Source organism: Lithobates pipiens, unplaced genomic scaffold, assembly GCF_037356315.1.
Source record: "Lithobates pipiens isolate NorthernLeopardFrog02 unplaced genomic scaffold, aLitPip1_a1.2 Scaffold_16, whole genome shotgun sequence".
NCBI lineage: Eukaryota > Metazoa > Chordata > Amphibia > Anura > Ranidae > Lithobates > Lithobates pipiens.
In genome coordinates, this window is record NW_027507748.1 from 401,317,932 (window position 1) to 401,343,035 (window position 25,104).

The 25,104-nt window shown below is 42.0% G+C and overlaps 1 protein-coding gene across 1 annotated transcript; it reads left to right on the plus strand.

The window, feature by feature from the left end:
* The first annotated feature begins 18 nt into the window (after positions 1–18).
* Positions 19–24,892, plus strand: MIS12 (MIS12 kinetochore complex component). Its single transcript, XM_077482342.1, has 2 exons — positions 19–370; positions 23,994–24,892. Exon 2 carries the CDS (start codon positions 24,016–24,018, stop codon positions 24,700–24,702), a length of 687 nt encoding a protein of 228 aa, XP_077338468.1. The 5' UTR covers positions 19–370; positions 23,994–24,015; the 3' UTR covers positions 24,703–24,892.
* The last annotated feature ends 212 nt before the right edge of the window (positions 24,893–25,104 follow it).

Below are 25,104 nucleotides of genomic sequence, written 5' to 3' on the forward strand. Positions count from 1 at the left end.
TTTTCAACATGGCGTCTTCAGCTTCAGTTCGGTTACATTGAAGTCTGACTCACGAAGAACACAAGCTTTGGGTTGTTAGTTTGAACAACAAAGGGCAACATTTAATATGCAGCTCCAGAAATACTTTTCCATCACTTGTATACTGACATGAGTCGGGTTTTTATATTTTGTTGAGCAGGAAGGAGCTTTCCCGAATCAAACATGGAAGAAATTGATGTTCTCTGACGCTCTATTGGTGACGTGTAGTAAAGGCCTTATTGGCTGGAAAGTTGAGGCCGTTGTGGTGTTTTCTTGGTGCCCCGGGAGGCTCAGCTGTGTATGAAGAAGTTGGCGGGACGGATGGTGTATTTTGAGCACTTATCTAGGACAGGTAGGTGTTCGGCTGCTGAGGTGCGCTCGGTGTGGAGGCAGTATAGTTCTGTATTGTATTATGTGCTCAGTGTTTACTGAACAATGGTTTTGGGCCATTTTTTTCCCAGCATTAGTGTATGTTTGCTGCAAATGCTTGTTTATGGAGGCACACAGTTTAGATGTCATTTTATTCCATTCATATATTAAAATACATTTTACAGATAGACAATTCCGCCTAAAGTGGACCTTTACCCATAACAACTTGATAAAAAATAATGTTCTTTAGCAAGTAACACACATTCCAGGTTAATTATGTTACCAAAATTAGTGTGTGCTGTAAATTGCCTCCAGCATTGCTCCTGTTTATTCTTGCTGTAGACTGCCATTTTGCTGATGCCATGAGCCCCTGAACAGCAGTAAATCATAAAGCGAAACTAAACCCATCGATTTCATTTATTTTTTTAATATTTCTTCTCCTCTGATTTCAAAAAGCAGTTACATTCCCGGAATGCTGGAAATGCAAATTGTCACAGTGATCTCAACCAAACTGTCAAACCAATAAATGTTTGGTGTCCTAACTGATCACATGAGCAGCACCGTGGCAGTTGCAGATCAAGCAGTTTCCTTGGCTGTAAAAGCTAGGAGGGTTTAACCACTTAAGTGTAAGTTCACCTTTACAGAAAAGTCTGTAAAGTAAATTTACACAGGACTCCCCCAAACATTATATATCGTTTTTTCGAAGACCTTAGAGAATAAAATGGCGGTCGTTTGCAATACTTTGTTGCACCGTATTTGCACAGCGGTCTTGCAAGCGCATTTTTTAATTTATTTTTTTTAAATACTTTTTTTTGACATACAAAAGAAGACAACAGTAAAGTTAGCCCATTTTATTTATTTATATATATATATATATATATATATATATGTGTAGTGAAAGATAATGTTACACCAAGTAAATTGATACTCAACATGTCACGATTCAAAATTGCACCCGCTCGTGGAATGGCGACAAATTTTAACAATTTCTACAGGTTACATGTTTAGAGTTAGAGTGCTAGAATTATTGTTCTCGCTCTAACGTTCGCTGCAATACCTCACATGTGTGGTTTGAACACCGTTTTCATATGCGGCCGCAACTTGCGTATGCTTGACGGGATGGGGCGCTTTTCATTTTTTACACTGTTCTTAAAAAAAAATTTAGATCACTTTTTTTATTCCTATTACAAGGAATGGAAACATCACTTGAAATAGAAGAAAAAGCATGACAGGACCTCCTTAAATATGTGATCTGGGGTCAAAAAGACCACAGATCTCATATTTACATTGTTTGAGGCCCCCTACACACCTGCATAACTGTTAAATGATATTAAAGTGTACTGTTTGATCTCAAAATGTAATCCTATTTTATGTACGTGTCTTTGTAAACGTAGTATGTTCTTTCTTTTCCACTCAAAGACCAGGCCTTCTCTGGCACTTTTTGCTTACAAGTTTAAATCGGTATTTTATGCTAGAAAATTACCCCCCCCCACCCCAAACATTATACCTTTTAGCGCAGACCCAAGTGAATTAAATGGTGATTGTTACAATTTTTTATGTCACACGGTATTTGCGTAACGGTTTTGCAAACGGTTTATTTGGAAAAAAATGCACCTTGATGAATACAAAATACAAACAATATTTAACCCAATTTTTTTGTATAATACGAAAGATGTTACGCAAAAAGCTCCATAGTTGACGCTTCAAATGATTTTACAGGGTACCTTTTTATAGTTATAGAGCAGGTATAGCGCTAGAACTATTGCTCTCATGCGGACGTTCACGGCGATACCTCACGTGTGCGGTGCAAACACATTTACATATGCGTGCTCAATTTGCATATGTATTCTTTCTGCGCGTAAGCACAGAGGGATGGGACGCTTACTTTTTTTTTTTTTCTTTTCATATTTTATTTTTACACTGTCTCTTTTTAATATTTTTTTTTTTTAAATTTTTTATTTTTAATCATTTTTATTAAGGGATGCAGCGAAATTTCGTCCGCTGAAACATATCAGCCGAAAATGGCATTTTCGGCAATTTGCCAAAAGAGAAATGTTGCAAATAATGGTGCCAAAAAAAGGGGTGGGGCCATACCACCGGGTGCCATACATGTTTCATCCCAACGCACCCCTCAGGGTCTCCCCTCTCTCCCTCCTTCTTCTCACTCCTGTCATACACAGCCTCCCCAGTGCCTGGTAATGCATGTCACGCTGTGTGTCAGAGCTAGATCTGAATCACCGTGCAGCCAATGTCCCGCCTCTTATGATAGATGGAAAATCTGATCCAATACTAGGAATCATTGTGCCGTGTGTCATAAGAGGCGGGACATCATTACATCGGTTGCACGGCCATTCAGATCTAGCTCTGACACACAGCGTGACATGCATTACCAGGCACTGGTAGGCTGCATGCCATGGGCACTGGCATTGGTGAGGCTGCATAAGATGGGCACTGCCATTGGTGAGGCAGCATGGGCACTGGCAGGCTACTACATCTGATGGGCACTAGCATTAGGGAGGCCGCATGGGCAGTGGCGGGCTGCTACATCTGATGGGCACGGGCATTGGTGAGGCCGCATGGGCACTGGCGGGCTGCTACATCTGATGGGCACGGGCATTGGTGAAGCAGCATGGGCACTGGCGGACTGCTACATGTGGACACAGGCACTGGTGAGGTTACATGACAGACAGGCTGCTGCATCTGATGGGCACAGACATTGCTGTGGCTGCACTAAGGACAAAGGCAGGCTGCTACAACTGACTGGTAGGCTGCATTTGATGGACACTGTGTTGAGAGTGCATTGATCTGTGCCATGTCCTCTGTCTCTGACCATCTCCTGTACCATGTGCCCAGTCTCTGACCATCTCCTGTATAAAAATATTTTTAAAAATGGTTACGTTCAGTATTGATGCTTTTTCGGTATCTGTTTCAGTTTTCGGCCTAGTGTATTTTTCACTATAGGTTTCGGCACCAAAAAACCCATTCGGTGAATCCCTACTTTTATTCCTGTTGTTCTTTTGCTTTAAAAAAAAAAAAAAAAATAGTTTGCTTCCACCCTGGACTGGAAGTGACCTTATGACGTTACTCTGGTCCTCCAAGGCCATAGAGGTGATCAAAGACTATCTCGGGCAAGTCGGCAGAAATGGTAAGTCCAAGAGGCACTGGTAAGTTCCAGCGGCTCATGAGCCAAATGGAAAGCTTTCAAGAGAAAAGCAGCCGCTGGCTGAAAAAAACAACAGGGTTATGGCTGATATCTTCCATCCTAATTCTGGTAAACCACTTGCAAACCACAATGTATATGTACCATAGTTTGTCACCGTTCCACGAGCATGCACAATTTTGAACCACTTCAGTCCCAGAAGGTTTTACCCCCTTAATGACCAGGCCATTTTTTGAGGTACAGCACTGCGTTAATTTAACTGACGATTGCGCGGTCTTGTGACACTGTACCCAAATAAAATTTGTGTCCTGTTTTCCCCACAAATAGAGCTTTCTTTTAAGGGTATTTCATCACCTTTTGCAGTTTTTTTTTTTTTGCACTATAAACAAAACAAAAAATAAAAAGCGACTATTTTGGAAAAGAGAAACTTTTTTTTTACTTTCTGCTATAAAACCGATCCAATAAAAAATCGAATTTCTTCATAAATTTAGGCCAATTATGTATTCTGCTACATATTTTTGGTAAAAAAAAAATTAAAAATAAATAAATAAAAAAGTGATATTTCTAGGACCGGTCTTCAAGTGGTTAAAAGGATTGCTTTATTTTTGATATAAAATAAAAAAATAACAAACCTGCATATACTTGCATGCTTTGTGCAATTCTTTTGCACAGAGGAGCCCCGATTCTCTTCTTCTGAGGTGCCCCGCTGGCTCTCCAGGACCCTCCTCTTCATCAGGTGCCCCTACTGAAAGTTGCTTTCCCTTTATTTTTTTACTTCTTGCTATAATAAATATCCCACATTTATTTTATTTTTTTTAAAACAAATTTCTTCATCAGTTTAGGCTGATAGATATATTCTTCTACATATTTTTGGTAAAAACAAAAATTGCAGTACGGTAAGGATATATTGATTGGTTTGCACACAAAATTGGGAATAGATTTATGGCATTTTTATTATTTTATTTTTCTTTTGGGACTGTGCCGGTGGACAGATCGGATACTTGACACTTTTTTGGGACCAGTGACATTTATACAGCAGTCGGAGCTAAAAATAGGCACTGATTACTGTATGGTAAAAAAAGCAAAACTGCGCTATTTGGTAAACCCACCCAGTGAGCAGCAGCTCAAATCGTTATACCACGACACACTAAACTCTATGCCATAAGGAGCTGCGCTAAATATAAGTGACTAAAAATCCAAAATTCATTGATAAAAATATAATAAAATGTGAGTATAATGTGCTCTACCACAAGGATGTAAACCAAAAATTAATTTAAATAAAAGTTAAAAATGAATTCATACTTGAATAAAGTGAATGTGAATCGAATAAACAAAAAGTTGCTAAAAATATCTTATAAAACATAAATTAGTACACAACACATAATAATCAATAATTGAGGTTATTATAAAATAATAGTCCAAAGACAAGTCCCAGCAAATTCCACGTGCAAGAAAATCGTAAAGAATCCAGTGCTGAGTGGAAACAAACACCAATGGGGAAAAAGTGCTATGAAGACCAAAAGACTGCCGCCACCAATAGCTAATTCTGTCCGCTTACCGGAACATTAGATCCCTGTTCAATGGGACCAAAAAGCGCATGGATAAGTCATCGGGATGAACCCTCAAGGGAAACCAGGCAGGAAACCTCTCTCTCCCAATGTTCAGGATATTTAAGCCACAATGGATCAATCCGTATAAAAAAACAAGGGAATACTCTCATAGCGTAAAAAAACCCTTATGCTTTATTAAATACAAAAATGCATATAAACTCACATGTTCCAACTGTAAACAGAACGAATAAAAAGAACGAGGCGGCCGGCACTCGACTACCGCCCGTAATTCCGGGACTGGCGTTCCTCCCTACGCGTTTTGTCACTCCAAGGACGTGGTCGCGGGATACGGGACTGTGTCCTGACACACCGCTTAAATAACATTACACAAAGACACGCCTCGGTCTGAGTTCCGCCAAACGCATAACTCCGCCATATTGACTGTGGAAAAAAGGTTATGGATACCACAATCAGTACGTACAGCGGTATAAGAAATAATATTTATACGGGAAACTATAAATAATATCCAAAATTATTTATATGATAAAATATAATGGCCATATTAGTCCCTTTTATAAAGGGGAGGAAGAAGGCAAAATAGACTTCACCCAACCCTCCTAGTAACGCCTCACTCATATAGGAGGTTAAAGGGAAACCCTCTATAGTCAGTGCACCAGATTAACCAGTGGTGCACTGCTGGGTGGTCCTTATAAAAACATATACGGACCATGTAACAGGTTTAAAAATAAATAGTAAAATGAATTACCTCCCCAAGAAAAAACCCTGCAACCGGCTTACAGAACTCAGACCGGGTTTACAGTAATTGATAACCATAGACAAATATCATAAAAATCCATCTGAAACATATATGTATTGAAAAATTGTATTGTAAAAAAATGTTAAAATTGAAAAATGGCAGAAATTGAATTGTAAAAAAATAAATATCTATATTGATATCTCTCCATGCCATTTCTAGTTTGGAAATACTCCTAACTAAGTGATTGCCCCTTCAACTGGCCCTAAATTTATCAATGCCCAAAAGTATCGTGTTAGAGGGGTCCCTATTGTGCGCTATAAGGTAATGCTTTTATACTGAGTGCTTTGTAAAGCCTCTGCGGATATTCCCAATATGCTTGTTGAGGCGCTCATGTAACGGGCGTTTAGTCCGGCCCACATATTGGAGGCCACAGGGGCACTCCAACAAGTATACCACTCCTTCTTCTGTTGAACAGGTGATAAACGGCTCTATGTTGTAGGACTTGGACATACAACTGCACCTGAACGACGTGCTTCTAGTTATACACCCATTAATAGCACAAATGTGGCATTTCCTACACTGGTAATAGCCAGTAAGGTCTGTGAAGTAGGTAGGTCTCGTTGTAGGAGGATTTAAAATATTAGGGGCTATCCTATCTTTCAAGGATGGCACTCCCCTATACACCACCTGTGGCCTATCAGGAAAAATGGTCTTAAGCACCGAATCATTCTTAAGTATGTGCCAGTGCTTATTAATTATGTGTTTGACTCTAGAGTATTGGCATGAATAATTGGTAAATAAATGTATTGTGGAAGGATTCATTTCGGGGGCCTTCTCTATTCTCTCTCAACAAGTCAGCTCTATTAAGGCAGCCCACTTGATTTAAAGTGAGGGCCAGGGATTTGGATGAATATCCCTTATTGGTAAATCTCTGAGTCAAAACTTGCTTGTTCCAAGAACACCTCGTTTTTTGTACAATTGCGCCTAAGTCTCAAAAACTGGCTCTTAGGCACTGATTATAGCCAGGCCGGATGATGACAACTAGAGGTAGGAATGAAGGACTTCCTATCAGTGGCTTTAAAATAGTTGGAGGTAACAAACTGTTCTCCACTAATAGTTATAGTGAGATCTAAAAAGTTCCTTTTCTCCTGACTAGCTTCATAGGATAGGTAGATGCCTCTATTGTTACAGTTGAGCTCCTCCATAAAATCGGAGAGATCCGATTCACTGCCATCCCATAGGAGGAGGATGTCTATGTAGCGAGCCCACAAGCTCACCTGCGACCTTGGCTGGGCATAGACGACATCCTCCTCCCCATTTGGCCATAAAGAGGTTCGGCAAGCTGGGGGCATATTTAGCCCTCATAGCTACACCTCTATCTTGACGGAAGAAATGTCCATCAAACCAGAAAAAATTATGAGTCACTGCATACTCTAACAGCCTCATAATAAAATCAATTTGCTTAGGGGATAAGTTTGAAAAACGCCTTATCAAGTCCAATACAGCTTCCAAACCGAAATGATGGGGGATAACCGTATAAAGTGAGGTGACATCAGCAGTAAGGTTCCCTGCTGGGGTTTATACCGATTGGAATCCTGGTCCTTTCGTCTTTGTTCATCGCGGAGACTTGAGGCTACGGAGTCATGAGATCCATCCCTGCAGAGGGCTGTATCTGTTTGCGATTAAGACCTTGCTATTTAGGGGTTCCGCCGTTTATGGTAAGGGCATTGATATACTAATCGGGACTCATTTCCAACTGGGGATCTCTTCTATACCCTCTGTCCCCCCTTCTTTCTTCTTTGGTGAAGGTGGATGAACCCTGGATGTCTGTTCTCTCATTTAATACTAGTAATGGCGACTTATAGCGGGACTGCGATAATATGGAGGACAATTTGGACACTGACACTTTTGACGCTTTTTGGAGACCAGTGACATTTTACAGTGCTAAAAAATATGAGCTGTCCTAATGACACTGGCTGGGAACGGGTTAACATCAGGAGTGATCAAAAGGATAATGTGTGCCTAGCTAGTGTCTGTACACTGTGAGGGAGGTGCTTTTATTAGGTGAAGGAACATGGATCCATGCCTTTCCTCCTGACAGAACGGCAATCTGCCTTATTTACATTAGTAGACTGCTGTTCTGCCTGTGTACTGGATGAATGGCAGGGTGCCGGCGGACATCGAGTCCGCGGTACACCATGCTGGGTTCCTGGTGTGTGGTGCCGCCCTGTAGCACTGCTATGAGTCTGACCTGAACTGGTTAATAACTTTTACCTACTGGGCACTTTTACTCCCTTCCTGATCATGCCAATTTTCATCTTTCAGCGCTGTCAGTTTGAATGACAGTTGCTCGGTCATGTAACACTGTACCCATATGAATTTTATCATTTCTTTCACTCAAATAGAGCTTTCTTTTGGTGATATTTAATCATCACTGGGTTTTTTATTCGTTGCTACACAAACGAATAAGACTGAACATTTAAAAAAACAAAAACCCACATTTTATATAGTTATACAATTTTGCAAACAGGTAATTTTTCTCCTTTAGGCCCCTTTCACACTGGGGCGGTTTTCAAAAATAACACCTGTGTAGCACCTGAAAAAACTGGCCCCATCACTCCAGTGTGAAAGCCGGAGGGCTCTCACACTGGAGCGGTGCACTAGCAGGACTGTGAAAAAAGTCATGCTAGCCGCATTTTTGGAGCCGTGAAAGGAGCCATGTATTCACCGCTCCTACCCATTGAAATCAATGGGGCAGCGCGGCTATACCCTTTTCGGTCGCTAGCGGGGGTTAAAACCACCCCGCTAGCGTCCGCAGACCGCCGCTAAAAATAGAGGCGCTTTATCGCCGATGCCCGCACCGCCCCAGTGTGACAGGGGTCTTACTGATGAGGCAGCACTGGTGGGCACTGTTAGGAATGCACTGATAATCAGTGCCGATATCCCTTCTAACACAAGCCAGTTATTGGCTCCATTTTTTTTTTTCTCTCCTCGCATGTGTTGAAAGAAAAGCCAATAACTGGCCTGTGTTTACTTCCATGATCAGCTGTCATTGGACACAGCTGATCATGTGGTAAAGGTCCACTGTAATTGGCGCTTTACCCCGATTTGTGATTGGTCCAAAGGACTTCGTGGTCACAGAGCACGTAAGCAGCGCGATCACCAGGGGATGTCCATGTATGCCCTCCCATCAAATTAAGCCCATTCCGTTGCAGTCTTTGGGCTATAGTGTGGGCAGAAAAGGGGGTTAATAAGGAATTGAGCACAAAAAAAACGTATCTGGCAGCAAAAGCGGCATACACCATCATGCTTGGGTAATTCTTCTTGAAAGAAATATGAAGTTTGTCATCCAATTATGCCTTTTTTTTTTTTTCCTGACTGACTCTTGTACTTTTACTGAGGCACAATGGCACCGCTGCGCGAAAACCAGTACAAGTCTGTCCACCAACATTTGCCATCCAACCTGACCGAACTGGAGAGGATCTGCAAGGAGGAATGGCAAATCCGGGTGTGAAAAACTTGTTGCATCTTTCCCAAAAAGAATCATGGCTGTATTAGATCAAAAGGGTGCTTCTACTAAATACTGAGCAAAGGGTCTGCATACTTGGGACCATGTGATATTTCAGTTTTTTTCTTTTTTAATAAATCTGCAAAAATGTCTAATTCTGTGTTTTCCTGTCAATATGGGGTGTTGTGTGTAGAAATAGATATTGATATTATATAATTTTTTTTTTTTAATTATTATTTAAATATATAAATGCGCTGCATGATTCTGGCCAAAATGAGACTCAGAATTTTTTTGCTTAGAATAAAAAGATCATGATTCTTGCGACATAAAATCTTTCACATTTTTTATATATATATATATATATATATATATATATATATATATATATATATATATATATATATATATATATATATATATATATATATATATATATATATATATATATATATATATATATATATATATACATATACTTTACTGGTTAGTTGTGTGTGTGTGTGTGTGTGTGTGTGTGTGTGTGTGTTTTTATGCATTTGAAAGGCCGCTGCGCAAATACAGTGTGACAGAAAGTATTGCAACAACCACCATTTTATTCTCTAGGGCAGGGGTGCTCAACCTGTGGCTCTCCAGCTGTTGCAAAACTACAAGTCCCATCATGCCTCTGGGTGTCATGCTTGTGGCTGTTGGAGTCTTGCTATGCCTCATGGGACTTGTAGTTCCGCAACAGCTGGAGAGCCACAGGTTGAGCACCCCTGCTCTAGGGTGTCTACTAAAAAAATATATACAATGTTTGGGGGTTCTAAGTAATTTTTTAGCCCAAAAAAATAATTCTAACTTGAAACCAACAAATGTCAGAAAAAGGTTTAGGGCCAGTTCACACCAGACGCAGTTTCGTTCAGTTCTGTGCCCTTTTTTTTTTTTTTCTTTCTGCACTAAAAATGCATGCACAGTGTTTTCTATGTATTCCAATGGCTCTAGTTCACACCACGCAGTCAGTTTCTGGTGCAGAAGCTGACCGGAACTGACTGTATTGGTGCAGAAAAAAAACAAAATCTGGTGTGAACTAAAGAATGGGGAAAAAAAACACAGTGAAGTTTAGTCCCTTTTTTTAAAAATGTATTTATAATGTGAAAGACTGCATCGCGAGAATCGTGATCCTTTTTGTTCTGAGCAAAAAAATTGTGAGTCTCATTTTGGCCAGTGTGTGTGTGTGTATAATATATACAGTGCCTTGCGAAAGTATTCGGCCCCCTTGAACTTTTCAACCTTTTGCCACATTTCAGGCTTCAAACATAAAGATATAAAATTTAAAATTTTTGTGAAGAATCACCAAGTGGGACACAATTGTGAAGTGGAACGAAATCTATTGGATATTTTAAACTTTTTTAGCAAATAAAAAACTGAAAAGTGGTGCGTGCAAAATTATTCGGCCCCTTTACTTTCAGTGCAGCAAACTCACTCCAGAAGTTCAGCGAGGATCTCTGAATGATCCAATGTTGTCCTAAATGACTGATGGTGATAAATAGAATCCAGCTGTGTGTAATCAAGTCTCTGTATAAATGCACCTGCTCTGATAGTCTCAGGGTTCTGTTGAAAGCGCAGAGAGCATCATGAAGACCAAGGAACACACCTGGCAGGTCCGTAATACTGTTGTGGAGAAGTTTAAAGCCGGATTTGGATACAAAGATTTCCCAAGCTTTAAACATCCCAAGGAGCACTGTGCAAGCGATCATTTTGAAATGGAAGGAGTATCAGACCACTGCAATTCTACCAAGACCTGGCCGTCCCTCTAAACTTTCAGCTCAGACAAGGAGAAGACTGATCAGAGATGCAGCCAAGAGGCCCATGATCACTCTGGATGAACTGCAGAGAACTACAGCTGAGGTGGGAGAGTCTGTCCATAGGACAACAATCAGTCGTACACTGCACAAATCTGGCCTTTATGGAAGAGTGGCAAGAAGAAAGCCATTTCTCAAAGATATCCATAAAAAGTCTCGTCTAAAGTTTGCCACAAGCCACCTGGGAGACACACCAAACATGTGGAAGAAGGTGCTCTGGTCAGATGAAACCAAAATCAAACTTTTTGCCCACAATGCAAAACGATATGTTTGGCGTAAAAGCAACACAGCTCATCACCCTCAACACACCATCCCCACTGTCAAACATGGTGGTGGCAGCATCATGGTTTGGGCCTGCCTTTCTTCAGCAGGGACAGGGAAGATGGTTAAAATTGAGGGGAAGATGGATGCAGCCAAATACAGGACCATTCTGGATGAAAACCTGTTGGAGTCTGCAAAAGACCTGAAACTGGGACGGAGATTTATCTTCCAACAAGACAATGATCCCAAACATACAGCAAAATCTACAAAGGAATGGTTCACAAATAAACGTATCCAGGTGTTAGAATGGCCAAGTCAAAGTCCAGACCTGAATCCAATCGAGAATCTGTGGAAAGAGCTGAAAACTGCTGTTCACAAACGCTCTCCATCCAACCTCACTGAGCTCGAGCTGTTTTGCAAGGAAGAATGGGCAAGAATTTCAGTCTCTCGATGTGCAAAACTGATAGAGACATACCCCAAGCGACTTGCAGCTGTAATCGCAGCAAAAGGTGGCTCTACAAAGTATTAACGCAAGGGGGCCGAATAATTTTACACGCCCCACTTTTCATTTTCTTATTAGTTCAAAAAGTTTCAAAAAATCCAATAGATTTCGTTCCACTTCACAATTGTGTCCCACTTGTTGGTGATTCTTCACAAAAAATAAAAATTTTATATCTTTATGTTTGAAGCCTGAAATGTGGCAAAAGGTTGAAAAGTTCAAGGGGGCCGAATACTTTCGCAAGGCACTGTGTGTGTGTGTATGTATATATATGTTTGTGTATGTATATGTGTGTGTGTGTATATATATATATATATATATATATATATATATATATATATATATATATATATATATATATATATATATATATATATATATATATATATATATATATATATATATATATATATATATATATATATATATATATATAATTATATATTTTTTTTTTTAAATAAATTTAAAGTGCCCCCATCCCTGCGTGTCCTTGCTCGAAGGAGCGAATGCATATGTAAGGTTGCACTCACTCGCGTAAACAATGTTCAAACAGCATGTGAGGTATTGCCGCGAACGTTGGAGCGAGAGCAATAATTCTAGCACTAGACCTCCTCTGTAACTCTAAACGAGTAACCTTCCTTTTTTTTTTTTTTTGATTTTTTTAGAAGTTAAAGCTTCGCCTATGGGGATTTTTAAGTACCGAAGTTTGGCGCCATTCCACAAGTGTGCACTAATTTAAAGCGTGACCTGTTGGGTATCTATTTACTTGGCGTAACATCGTCTTTAACTTTAGTGTTGCGTGTGTGTTTGTTTGGTGTTTTTTTTTTTTTTTTTTTTTTTTTTTTTGCATGAAACAGTGCAAGATAAAAAAAAATTATTGCCTAGGGTCTCTGCCAAAAAACATATATAATGTTTTGGGGTTCTGTGTAAATTTTCTATCAAAAAAAATGTTTTTTACATGTAGGAGAGAAGTGTCAACTGGCCTTGGTGGCAAGTGGTAAAAGAATATTTAAAAAAAAAAAAGCAAGAAAACATTCCTAAAATGTTTTAACAAATTTCTACTGATTTTATATAGCCAGCTTTACATAATGGTCATTATAAATAGGTCTGATGTAGTGGATCAAATTTGCTCTAGGTGGCAGCAAATCCAAAAAATGTTTTTCTATCAGCAATGTTATTTAATAGCTGAGTCTTCTAAAAATAAAGCATTTACAAAATCTCAACATTATGGGCAAAGTCTAGTAGCATAAATGCGCATAAAGTTGTATTTTTGTGGAGGTTAATGTAACCTGTAAGTTAACCACTTCAGCTCCGGAAGATTTGATCACCTTCCTGACCAGAGCACCTTTTACAATTTGGCACTGCATCGCTTTAACTGACATTATTTGCACGGTCATGCAATGCTGTACTCAAACGAAATTTGCGTCCCCCCCCCCCCCCCACAAATAGAGCTTTTCTTTTGGTGGTATTTGATCAGCTCTGCGGTTTTTATTTTTTGCGCTGTAAACCAAAAAGAGCAATAATGTTGAAAAACATTATTTTTCACTTTTTGCAATAATATCCCCCAATTTTTTTTTTTTAACCACTTCAACCCTGGAAAATGTGCCCCCTTCCTGACCAGAACACTTTTTGCGATTCGGTACTGCGTCACTTTAACTGACAATTGCGCGGTCATGCGACATGGCTCCCAAACAAAATTGGAGTCTTTTTTTTTTTTTTTTTTTCCACAAATGGCTTTCTTTTGGTGGTATTTGATCACCTGTGTGTGTGTGTGTGGTGTTTTTTTTTTTTTTTTCCTCAGTTTAGGCCGATACGTATTCTTTTACATATTTTTGGTAAAAAAAAAAATCGCAATAAGCGATTATTGATTGGTTTGCGCAAAGGTTATATTTTTTATGGCATTTTTATGAAAATATAAATTATTATTATTTTTATTTATTTTTTTAAATTGGCGATCAGCCAATTATTATTATTTTTTTATCGTGACTGCGACATTATGGCTTGAACATTTTTGGGACCATTGTCATTTATACAGCAATCGGTGCGATACAAATGCACTGATTCCTTTGTAAATGACACTGGCAATGAAGGTGTTAACCCTTAGGTGGCAGTGTAGGGGTTAAGTGTGTCCTAGAGGCAGGTTGCTAACTGTGGGGGGGGTGTGGCTGTGTTTTACACATCACTGATCTCTGCTCCGATCACAGTGAGCAGAGATCAGTGTCACTGTTGCTAGACAGAACAGGGAGATGCTTGTTTACTTTAGCATCTCCCCGTTCCTCCTCTCCGTGAGGCGATAGCGGATATCCCCGAGGGACCCATGACCGGACTAGCGGAGCTTCCTGCGAGCCCGCTGCTGGAAGCGCACGCCCCCTCTTAACGGGCAACGTGTAGGTATGTGATTCTGCCTGTACATGCCCTTCTGCCAACGTATAGCGGCGTGAGGCAGTCGGGAAGCGGTTAAAACAAATTTCTTTATCAGTTTAGGCCAATATATATTCTACTACATATTTTTGGTGGGAAAAAAAAACGCAATAAGCGTATATTGATTGGTTTTGCAAAGGTTATAGCATCTACAAACTAATGGTAAAAATGTATGGCATTTTTATTAATTTTCTCCAGTCATCTTCCAGGACGGCACACCTGAGAGATGACTGGTCCACCTGACAGGAAACACAATCAACAACAAGTTTAAAAGTCCCCACCCCTCCCTCAGACCCTCAGTTCTTGATTGTGTTTCCCACAGATGACAGCGAAACCAAGTTTCTCCTTTTATTTTTTTATGGAGAGGTCTGGGACCTCGCTTTTTCCTAGAGAGGATTATCCTTGTTTGTGGGGCTCAGCGGACAGGGTCTGCCTTTCTCCCTTGCAACCCCCAGAGACACCTGGGGGAGATAGTCCTCGCTTAAGGTCTCCTTTAGGAGCCCTGTTTGCAGCTTCGTGGGACAGGGGAGTTGTCCTAAACGTGCTGCTCCCCATTTGTGTTTGCCTACCTTGAGCGACTGTTCGTTGGTGGTAAGCTGCATTCCTCCAGTGCTGAACGCGGTGGCGTGCGTTCCAGCTCTACGGCGCAGGTCCGGAAGTCCGGATGCATCACTTCCGGCCATCGGATTTCTGGATGGAGGCTGGGAGGTCTGGACGCATTGGCGTGCGTTCCAACTGCACGGCGCAGGTCCGGAAGAGGCCGTACGTCACTTCCGGCCGACGGACCTCCTAAAGATGGCGCCGACCGGCGGGAATATTCAAACAGCAGAGGCTGCAGTGAAGCACCCCGGCTACTGTTTGTGAAAACGCCGTTTACCTTGCAGCACTTTCAAAGGCAAACAGGGGAACGCTCAGGACTGTGCCTTAACCCAGCGATTCTGCAGGGCAGCTAAAATCGTCATGGAACTGGAAGGTCCGTCTGAGCAGACAGCTATTGAGGTCGCCACAGGGGGTGAGTGATCCAGCTGTGTTTTGAGGGGCGGGGTACTCTGAGGTAGACTCCCCTTGGCCCTTTTAGACTTGAGTAGCTAATTGTTAAATTTCCTATTTTCCAGGGACTGAAGGCTCTGCCCAGGGGTCAGCCTGTAGGTCTATAGGAAAGGCTACTTCAAAGTCCAAACGCTGTGGTTATTGTAATGCTAAATTAGCACAGGACCACAGCAAACCTTTCTGCGATAGGTATATCTTTAAACTCGCAGGCAGGGAGACCGCTCAGGTCGTGAAGGAAGGTAGGGCTTTACAGTCTGAAATGTTAGCCACCCTTCAATCTTTTCAAACTACTCTAGTGAAGAGCAGGATGAGAGTCCCTCTGAGAGAGAGATTCCTCACCCACAAGAAAATTTTTCCACATCCTATACGGAGAGCCAGGGCCAGGCCTCCCTATTGTCTGAGTGGAGGAAGGTCAGGTCCCAGAAGTTACTTCTGGGGAGGATTCGGACCAGGATAGCCAGGGGGAGGCAAAACCTGGGGTTTTTTTTTTTTTTTTTTTGTTCCCAAGTGAGGACATGGAGGGTCTTTTAAAGGCCATTTACACCTCGGAGGATATCCAGGTTCCCTCTGCCCAAGTTTCAGCACAGGACAGGGTGTATAGGGGCCTAGGAAGGTTGCAGGCCAGAACCTTTCCCATCCACCAGTCTCTGAAGGAGATAGTCCTCAGAGAGTGGAAGGAACCTGAACGTAAGCTTCTCAGACTGTAAGCTTGGAAAAGAAGGTGTCCCTTTAAGTGTGAGGAGGAGGAAAGATTTTTTAAAAAACCCCTCGTTTGGATGCAGCCCTGGCACAGGTGTCCAAGAGGTCGGATTTATCCTTTGAAGATTCTGGAAATATCCAAGATCAGATGGATAAGAAATCTGAGACTTTACTAAAAGGGGCCTGGGAGGCGAATGCGGCAGCAATGGCGCCGGCCCTAGTTTCCGCCTGAGTAGCCAGAAATACAGACACCTGGCTTGGCAAATCAATAGATCACGTCTCCCGGGGTGAGGAGACTAAAGATATTTTAGAATCACTGGAGGTAATCAGTCGAGCTGTAGCGTATGTGGCAGATGCAGCGGTGGAGACTGTTAGGACCACAGCTAAGACAGCAGCACTCTTAAACTCCGCCAGGAGGGCCCTATGGGTAAAGACCTGGGATGGAGATTTCACTTCCAAATCCCGTTTGTGTGGCATTCCCTTTGAGGGTTCCCTGTTGTTTGGGTCAGGCTTGGATCAGGTTTTGTCCCGATCTACTGAAAAGGGAAAGAAGTTCCCGGTAAAACCCAAGAGGGAAAGGGGTAAGAAATTTTTTCGAGGCCCCCACTCAAGGACTCATCATAAAGGGAAAGTTGAACAAAGGAAGAGGTGGAAAAGGAAAGGATAAGAGTACAATTCTTTTTTCCAGTTCCGGAACCTCTCAGAAAGAGGATAAATGCGCCACCATAGGAGTGGGCGCAAGACTCAGCAACTTCCTTCCCCATTGGAAAAGGATTACGCAGAGTCCATATATTTTAAATCTCTTAGAAGTAGGGTACAGACTGGAATTCCAAAGTCTTCCCCCACAGAATTTTCTAATTACCTTTCCTCCCAGGGACCCAGCCAGGGCAGGGGGTTTACTGGAAAATTTAAAGGAGCTGGCAGAGCAAGGAACCATTGCTCCAGTACCAGCCAGTCAATTAGCCCAGGGTTTTTACTCACACGTATTTGTGGTTCCAAAACCCTCAGGCAGATTTCGTTTAATAATAAATCTGAGAGCACTAAACCGTTACTTACTTCAGAAGAGGTTCAGGGTGGAAAGTATTTACTCAGTAAGAAAACATCTTCAGGCAGGAGTTTTTATGGTCACTCTGGACCTGAATGACGCATATTTACATGTACCCTTTGCTCCCGAGTATCAGAGATGCCTACGTTTCGCAGTCCATATACAGCAGAGAGTAGAACACTGGCAGTTCAGAGCTCTTCCCTTTGGGCTGGCGGCAAAGCCAAGGTTATTCACAAAAGTGATGGCCAAGGTCGTAGCATATCTACACCTACAGGGCATAAGGTTAATACCCTACCTAGACGACTTGCTGATCTACAGTGTGGATCAGAAGCAAGCAGTGATAGACAGAGACATTGTGTTAGAGGTTCTGGAAACCTTGGGCTGGTTGGTCAGCCGGGAGAAGTCCTTACTGACACCTTCTCAGTCCAAACTATACCTAGGCTACCTGTTAGATTCACAGGCACAGAGGGTGTTCTTACCAGCGGAAAAGGTAGTGAAGGTCCAGAATGCGGTTGTCACCCTTCTCGAAAGAAGAGAAGCCTCTCTGAGATATATAATGAGACTGCTGGGCCTCATGACGGCCTGCATACCGGCAGTAACCTGATTTGGTGAAAGGTCGCCCCTGGGCCCAGGTAAACCCATTAGTCTTGACCATGGACTCCAGCGCTTGGGGCTGGGGGGCTCATCTGGTAGACCAGTATGCCCAAGGGTCTTGGAACCACAGCCAAGCCAGGGAATCCTCCAATTTCAGGGAGCTCCTGGTTGTAGGCAAGGCCCTAGACTATTTCCAACAGTAGCTGCAGGACAGAGAGGTTCAGGTCCTCTCGGACAACCAGGTCACGGTGGCATACTTAAATCACCAAGGAGGAACAAGGTCTGGCAAACTGAGGGGGTTAGCGCAGCAAATCCTTGGGGAAGCAGAAAGGAAGGTCCTTTCACTGTCAGCGGTTCATATAAAAGGCTCACTCAATCTACAGGCAGATTTCTTAAGCAGACAGCCCATCCTTCAGGGGAATGGGGATTGAGCAAAGAAATCTTCTTCCTGGTTTGCAGACATTTCGGCAAGCCAGAAATATATTTATTCGCTTCCCGGAGGAATGCGAAGGTCAGCAGATTTTTCTCCCTTTACAAGGATCAAGAAGCAAAAGGGATAGACGCTCTTGTACAGGTGTGGAATTTCAGGCTGGCTTATGCCTTTCCCCCCTGGTACTCCTTCCCAGAGTCCTACAGAAGTTAACCTACTCAAGGACAGACCTGGTGCTAATAGCACCCTGGTGGCCCAAGAGGGTTTGGTTTCCCACCATTCAGAGTCTCTCGGTAGCTCCCCCGCTGCATCTGCCGGTGCAACGAGACCTGCTCAGTCAGGGTCCAGTCTTTCACCCCGACCTGGGACGTCTCTCTCTGACAGCATGGCTATTGAGAGGGAAATACTCCGTGACAGGGGCTGTTCGGAGAGAGTGATAGACACTCTTCTCCTCAGTAGGAAAGGCGTCACCAGAAAAATTTATGCAAAAGTCTGGAAAGTTTTCTCCCATTGGCTGCAGTCTAAGGAGGGGGTTCTCCAGATGATACCTACCATCCTAGACTTTCTTCAAGAGGGGGTGGACCAGGGTTTTTCAGTCAGCACCCTCAAAGTCCAGGTGGCAGCCCTGTCCGTGTTTTTTGATAGGAAGCTAGGACAGGAGCCGCTGATAAAAAGATTTTTGTTGGCCAGGGAAAGGGTAGTTCCAGTCAGGTCGGTCAGTTGCCCTCCATGGGACCTGTCCTTGGTATTAGATGCCCTAACAAGGGGGCCTTTTGAGCCAGTGGCTCAAATTTCTGTTAAACTTTTATCATTTTAAGTTGGCCTTCCTTCTGGCTATCACTACGTCCAGAAGGGTGGGTGATATACAGGCCCTTTCGATTAAAGAGCTGTTTTTTTTTTGCGCATCCTAGAGGATAGGGTAATCCTCACTCAGGATCCTCTTTATTGGCCAAAGGTGGCTTCACTATTTCACAGGACGCAGGAGATTATTCGCACGTCTTTTTGCCAGAATCCCAAGAATAAGGAAGAGGAAAGGTTCCATTTCTTAGATGTCAGGCGTTGTCTCCTAGCCTATTTGGAAAGAGTGAAAGACTTTAGGAGATCCAGTCACTTATTGATCACCTTCTCAGGGAAGAGAAAGGGTCTACAAGCTTCTAAGACAACGATAGCTAGATGGGTTAGACAAACCATATCTATTGCTTATAGGCAGGCAGGTAAACCAGTACCAACCCGCCTTAAGGCGCATTCAACCAGATCCCTGGCGACCTCCTGGGCAGAGAGGGCAGGCGCCTCAATCGACCAGATCTGCAGAGCAGCAACATGGACGAGCCATAGAACTTTTCTGAGGCACTACAGAGTGGAGCTGTTGTCCCCTCAGGATTTGGCATTTGTCAGGAAGGTCCTACAAGCGGTTGTCCCGCCCTAAAAGTAGGCCTGAACTTCTTGCTTATCCTCTCAGGTGTGCCGTCCTGGAAGATGACTGGAGAAAATGACCAGTTACACTTACCGGTAACGTCTTTTCTAGGAAATCTTCCAGGACGGCAGGCCTACTCCCTACCCTTGTTTTATTGGTGTGGTATATTGATTCCTCACAGAATGTTCCCTCTGACACCGGTGTGGGATTTTCTTTACCATAACTGAGGGTCTGAGGGAGGGGTGGGGACTTTTAAACTTGTTGTTGATTGTGTTTCCTGTCAGGTGGACCAGTCATCTCTCAGGTGTGCCGTCCTGGAAGATTTCCTAGAAAAGACGTTACCGGTAAGTGTAACTGGTCATTTTTTTTTTTTTTTTTTTTTTTTTTTTTTTAGTAATGTTGGTGATCTGCAGTTTTTAGTGGTATTGCGACGTACAGATCGGACACTTTTGACACATTTTTGGGACCATTGACATTTATACTGCGATCAGTTCTATAAATATGCACTGATTGTGTAGCACTCACTGGTAGGGAAGAGGTTAACACTAGGCGGCAATCAAGGGGTTAAATGTGTGTTCTAACTGTATGGGGATAGGACTGACTGGGGGAGGAGCCATAGCAGTTGTTCTTAGTAGGAACAACCGCTATGTCTTTTCTCCGCTCACAGAACAGGGATTTGTCTGTTTGGCGCTCGTGCCCTCTGGCGGCTCTAAGAGGGAAGGATGTACCCATACGGCGTTTCGCCCAGGCGAGCTATTGTGCCGCAGTATATCTACGTGAGCCAGTCAGGAACTGGTTAAATAAACTTTCCCTCAGTCCTTCACTGAAAATGTTGCAGGGAAATATTCTTTATGACTGCACATGGCTCTGCTTTGCATTTATATCAGTTGAATTAATTGGGTCCCTAAACATTGTAGGAGTTATCACTCTGTTTTAAAAAGAAAAAGACTGCCAAAGCCATAAGATACAGGAAGTTTGAAAATGTCTCTGCAGTACAATGCAGAGTAAGGTGTCACCAGCACACACCATAATTCCCAGCTGAAGTATTTATTGTAAATGCATCACAAGAAATGCAGCTTTTTAGGGCCCTTGGAATGTGTTCCTTTTTATGAAGGTGGTCTTCCTGAGGCCCCCGATGGTGTACATTTATTTTTTTGTGATGTTATTACAATAAATACTTCTGATGTGAATTCTGCCGGTATGCTGGTGATGTTCCTTTTTGCATTGTTCTGCTCATGACCGTACCACCTATGGCTGTTACTGCACCCACCTTATCAGAAGGTCTATATGCTGTATGGTTTCCACCGAGCTACAATTTGCTTTCAGATTTCTCTGCTGTGTTTTAAAGGACATGAGCTATAGAAGTGTAATTTTACAGACTATTGTTGCCATCCAAAACATTGCAGAGGCAGAGAGTATCACATAAAGTGCTGTACGCTTTGATTTTTATTTTTCTCTTTCTGTGTGCAATATTTATTACCTAGAGGCTCACACAGAGTACAGTGAATATGGCCATTCCATTTCAGACAGTGATGTATGGGAGGAGTGTAGAGGTCGACCGATATGGGTTTTTCTCTGGCCGATAGCCGATATATGATGCCGATTTTTTTTTTTTTTTTTGGGCCGATATGTTAGGCCGATTTTATTTATTTATTTATTTTTAATCCCCCTTGATCTAACACACCTTTCCCACTGGGGCGTTTTTCAGGCGCTTTTGGGCTAAAAATAGCGCCTGTAAAGTGCCTGCAAAATGGCTCCCCTGCAGTCTGTGTGAAAGACAGAGTGCTTTCACACTGAGGTGATGCAAGCAGCATGTTTGGAGTGGTGTATACCGCTCCTCCACCACTCCTGCCCATTGATATGAATGGGCACTACTGCCGAAGCGCATGCAATGCGATTTGGCAGCGGTGCTTCATGGGCGCATTTAACCTCTTCCTTGACTGCTAGCTGGGTTATATGTGCCCCACTAGCAGCCAAATAGCACCGCTAAAATGATGGTAAAGAGCCGCTAAAACTTGCGTTTTACCATCAACGCCTGCCCGCTCCAGTGTGAAAGCAGCCTTCATAAGTGATACAGAAAATTTCTTACATTTAAACATTTATTAAACAAAACAAACCTCCAATCAGTTTACTTGTATGTATGATTTAGATAAAAAAAAAAAAAAAAAAAAACCTATATATTAAATAAAAACAGGTAGTCAAAACTTTTGGACAAAAAAAAAAAAATGGGCTAACTTTACTGTTTTTTTTTTTTTTTTTTTTTTTTTTTTAAATGGTGTATTTTTTTCCCAAAAAAATGCATTTGAAAGACCTCTGTGCAAATGCCGTGTGACATAAAATATTGCAACAACCGCTATTTTATTCCCTAGGATCTCTGCTAAAAAAATATATATCATTTTTGGGGGGTCTAAGTGATTTTCTAGCAGAAAATACAGGACTTTTACTTGTAAGCAACAAGTGTCAGAAAAGATTTAGTCTTTAAATGGTTAAACTGAGAACTTCTACACACTGAGATGACTTCATTCAGAAGTGTAAACATTGTATCTTTTCTGTTCTTTTCTTGGCAGCCTGCCCAGAGAGGAGGAAAGTGTTTCTATGAAGACTCAGGCAACTTACACTGACTTCTATACAGAAGTCATTTCAAAGTCCCGCAGCAGTTCTAAATCGGCTTTTTATCAGCACAATCGGCCGATGCCGATTATTTAAAAAACGGCAAATATCGGCCGATATATCGGCCGGCCGATATATCGGTCGACCTCTAGAGGAGTGTACACCACAAAGATACGATTAAAGCGGAACTTCACCCAAAAGAGGAAGTTCCACTCTTCCACCTCCCCCTTTCCTTCATATTTTGCACTTTATTTTTTTTGGTTGGGGGGGTCCCTTATTTTGGCAGGTACCTGCTCTCCCACTTCCAGTCATATCACTATCCCACTTCCGTCCAGTTTCTCTTAGTCAAGATGCCTGCACCTGAAGCCAATTGAAGAATTGGTTCGGGTGAGGACATCACTGGTTCCAGGGGCAGGTAAGTGTCCTTTTTTATATTTAAAGTTATCAGCTTCAGTATTTGTAGCTGCTGACTTATATTTTATTGGGTGGGGACTAGAGTTCTTCTTTAAAGTGGAGGGCCACCCTGAAAACAAAAAAAAATATTAAAAATTACAAAAAAATATAAAAAAAAAAAAAAAATGAAAAATAATTTTTTTTTTACTTACCAGAAATGCCTGTTGCTAGGCACTTTCTCCTAATCTTCCTCTTCCTCCTCCGCGGAGATCTTCTGTCTTCGTCGCTGCGTCTTCTGGGTAATGGGTCGCGCTGTGTTCTGGGAACTGTGTGTTCCAGAACACAGCGCGTCCCATTCAGAAAGCGCTGCGGGACTCGCGCATGCGCAGTAGGAAACGGGCAGTGAAGCCGTAAGACTCCACTGCCTGTTTCCCTTACAGGGAATGGCGGCGCCGGGACCCGAGAGCCGAGGGACGGGTCGGCCTCGGGCGGCCGACATCGCGGGCGCCCTGGGCAGGTGAGTGTGTTAATTAAGTCAGCAGCTGCAGTGTTTGCAGCTGCTGACTTTTTTTTTTTTTTTTTTTTTTTTGTATAACCGGCCCTCCTCTTTAAGCTTGTAAATGTAGAACATTTGAGGAGAGGATGGGTAGTCGCAACACGTGTGTAGATTTTCAGATCTGGAATGTTATGGAATGGAAAATAAAGAAAAAAGTGTGGAAGGGGTCAGAAAGAAGGTGGGGAGGAAAATGGTAAGGTGGGGATTCCTCTGTGTCCTAACTCCGACTACAGCCCCCATCCCTACTGAAACTCAGGAAATCATTGCGGAAAAGTAGGGCACAGGGGCTTCATATTCAGATGTGGAAGTGAATTTGGTCCAATTAGAATCAAGTTCACTAGAATCTGTCATGATTGGTGCTTTTGCTGGAGGTGACGAGGTCCTCCATTTATTTGATTTCAGAAATGTTTGTGTATCTAAAGCTATTTTTTTTTTCCCCTACCAATGGGGAGATTGTCCTGGAGACTGCCACTGGTAATGTGAGTGAGGGAAAAATCTAGAATATACAGTTGTAACCCAATGGGACACAGGTGGCAGAACATAAAACCTGACTTTTTTTTTTTTTTTTTTTTTATCATCCCCTACCTCATCCACCTGCTGTTAACCCTCTTGATGCAATATAGAGATTGGTCATCTGTGCATAACTTGGTAAATTCATATTAAATCTGTTCCCATTGTAAGGAAAAACAGGAATGGTCTTTTTCACATATGTAGTGGAGGTAGCATCTGCACATTTACAATGCATTATTATTACTATACTATAAGCCTTTGTTTTATGTGTAATGTTTGAAAAGTAAATTATCTTCTTTGTTTTACAGGTCTCCTTTGAAAAGTTCAACCATGTCTGTTATTCCAATGTGCTATGAAACGCAGTATTTTGGGTTCACGCCACAGACCTGCATACTTCGACTTTACATTTCATTTCAAGATTACTTATTTGACATGCTGCTGGTTGTGGAAAGTGTCATCCTGAAAAAACTAGAGAAATTTCCAAACTCTGGGATAAATCGCTTTGAGGTTCGGGAAAGCACAGAAAAATATCTGTCCCTCATTAATGAGCGCTTCAATTACCTGTTTCAGAAAATGGAAAACTGTCTTTTAAGACTTGTGCTTAATATTCCCAGGAATATTCTGCTACGTGAAGATGAGGTACATGGAAACTACTCTTACAGTAAAGACCAGTTTGATGTGCTCCAGAATGAAGTACAGACATTGCACAGGCAGTACAAAGAAGAAAAGTGCGTTACTCAATCCCTTTTAGCTGAACTGGAGGAACAGAAAGCAGTGCAGGCAGAATTGGAAAAGATACTGTCTTGGTTTGATGGACTGGACAAAATTTGCAGAGAACATGGGATCATAGATCTGATGGAGAGCTTTGCATTCATGGCTCAAACATCAAAGAAACTGCAAGTCTCTATAAAAGAAATAGATGACAAGCATAAAAAACTTGCACTTGATGTGACTTCCAGGACTCCGGTACAAAGAAGAACACAAAGATCTAGCCAAGGAAAACTTAAATTATACTGAGTTATGCTATCTACGTTATTCCATCATCCTACTGATGGATAAAAAGAATGAAATGTAGTGTAATTGTAAATAATTGTATTATAACTGACTTCTGGGAAACTTGGCATCAAAATTTGAGCTTCAAATGAATGCCTAAAAATACTCCTAGTCACGTTTTTTTGTTTTAAATAAATAAAAAAGATATCCCTGATTTTAGGTTCTCTATGCTTTGTCACGATTTTCCTCGTGTGTGTGTGTGTGTGTGTGTGTGTGTGTGTGGTGTTCTTCAAACAAATAAACTGCTGGTAATTTGTGGTCACCCTCAGACGCAGCCAGTAAATACACTATCTCAAGTGTTACAATCAAAAGAGAGCCAGCAATTCCCAAACTACCCAAGTAGAAACTATGCGGGAAAACCTCTTT

What these genes read in the sequence shown, in the direction of transcription:
- MIS12 (XM_077482342.1), top strand. Translation starts at nt 24,016, where the DNA reads ATGTCTGTTATTCCAATGTGCTATGAAACGCAGTATTTTGGGTTCACG.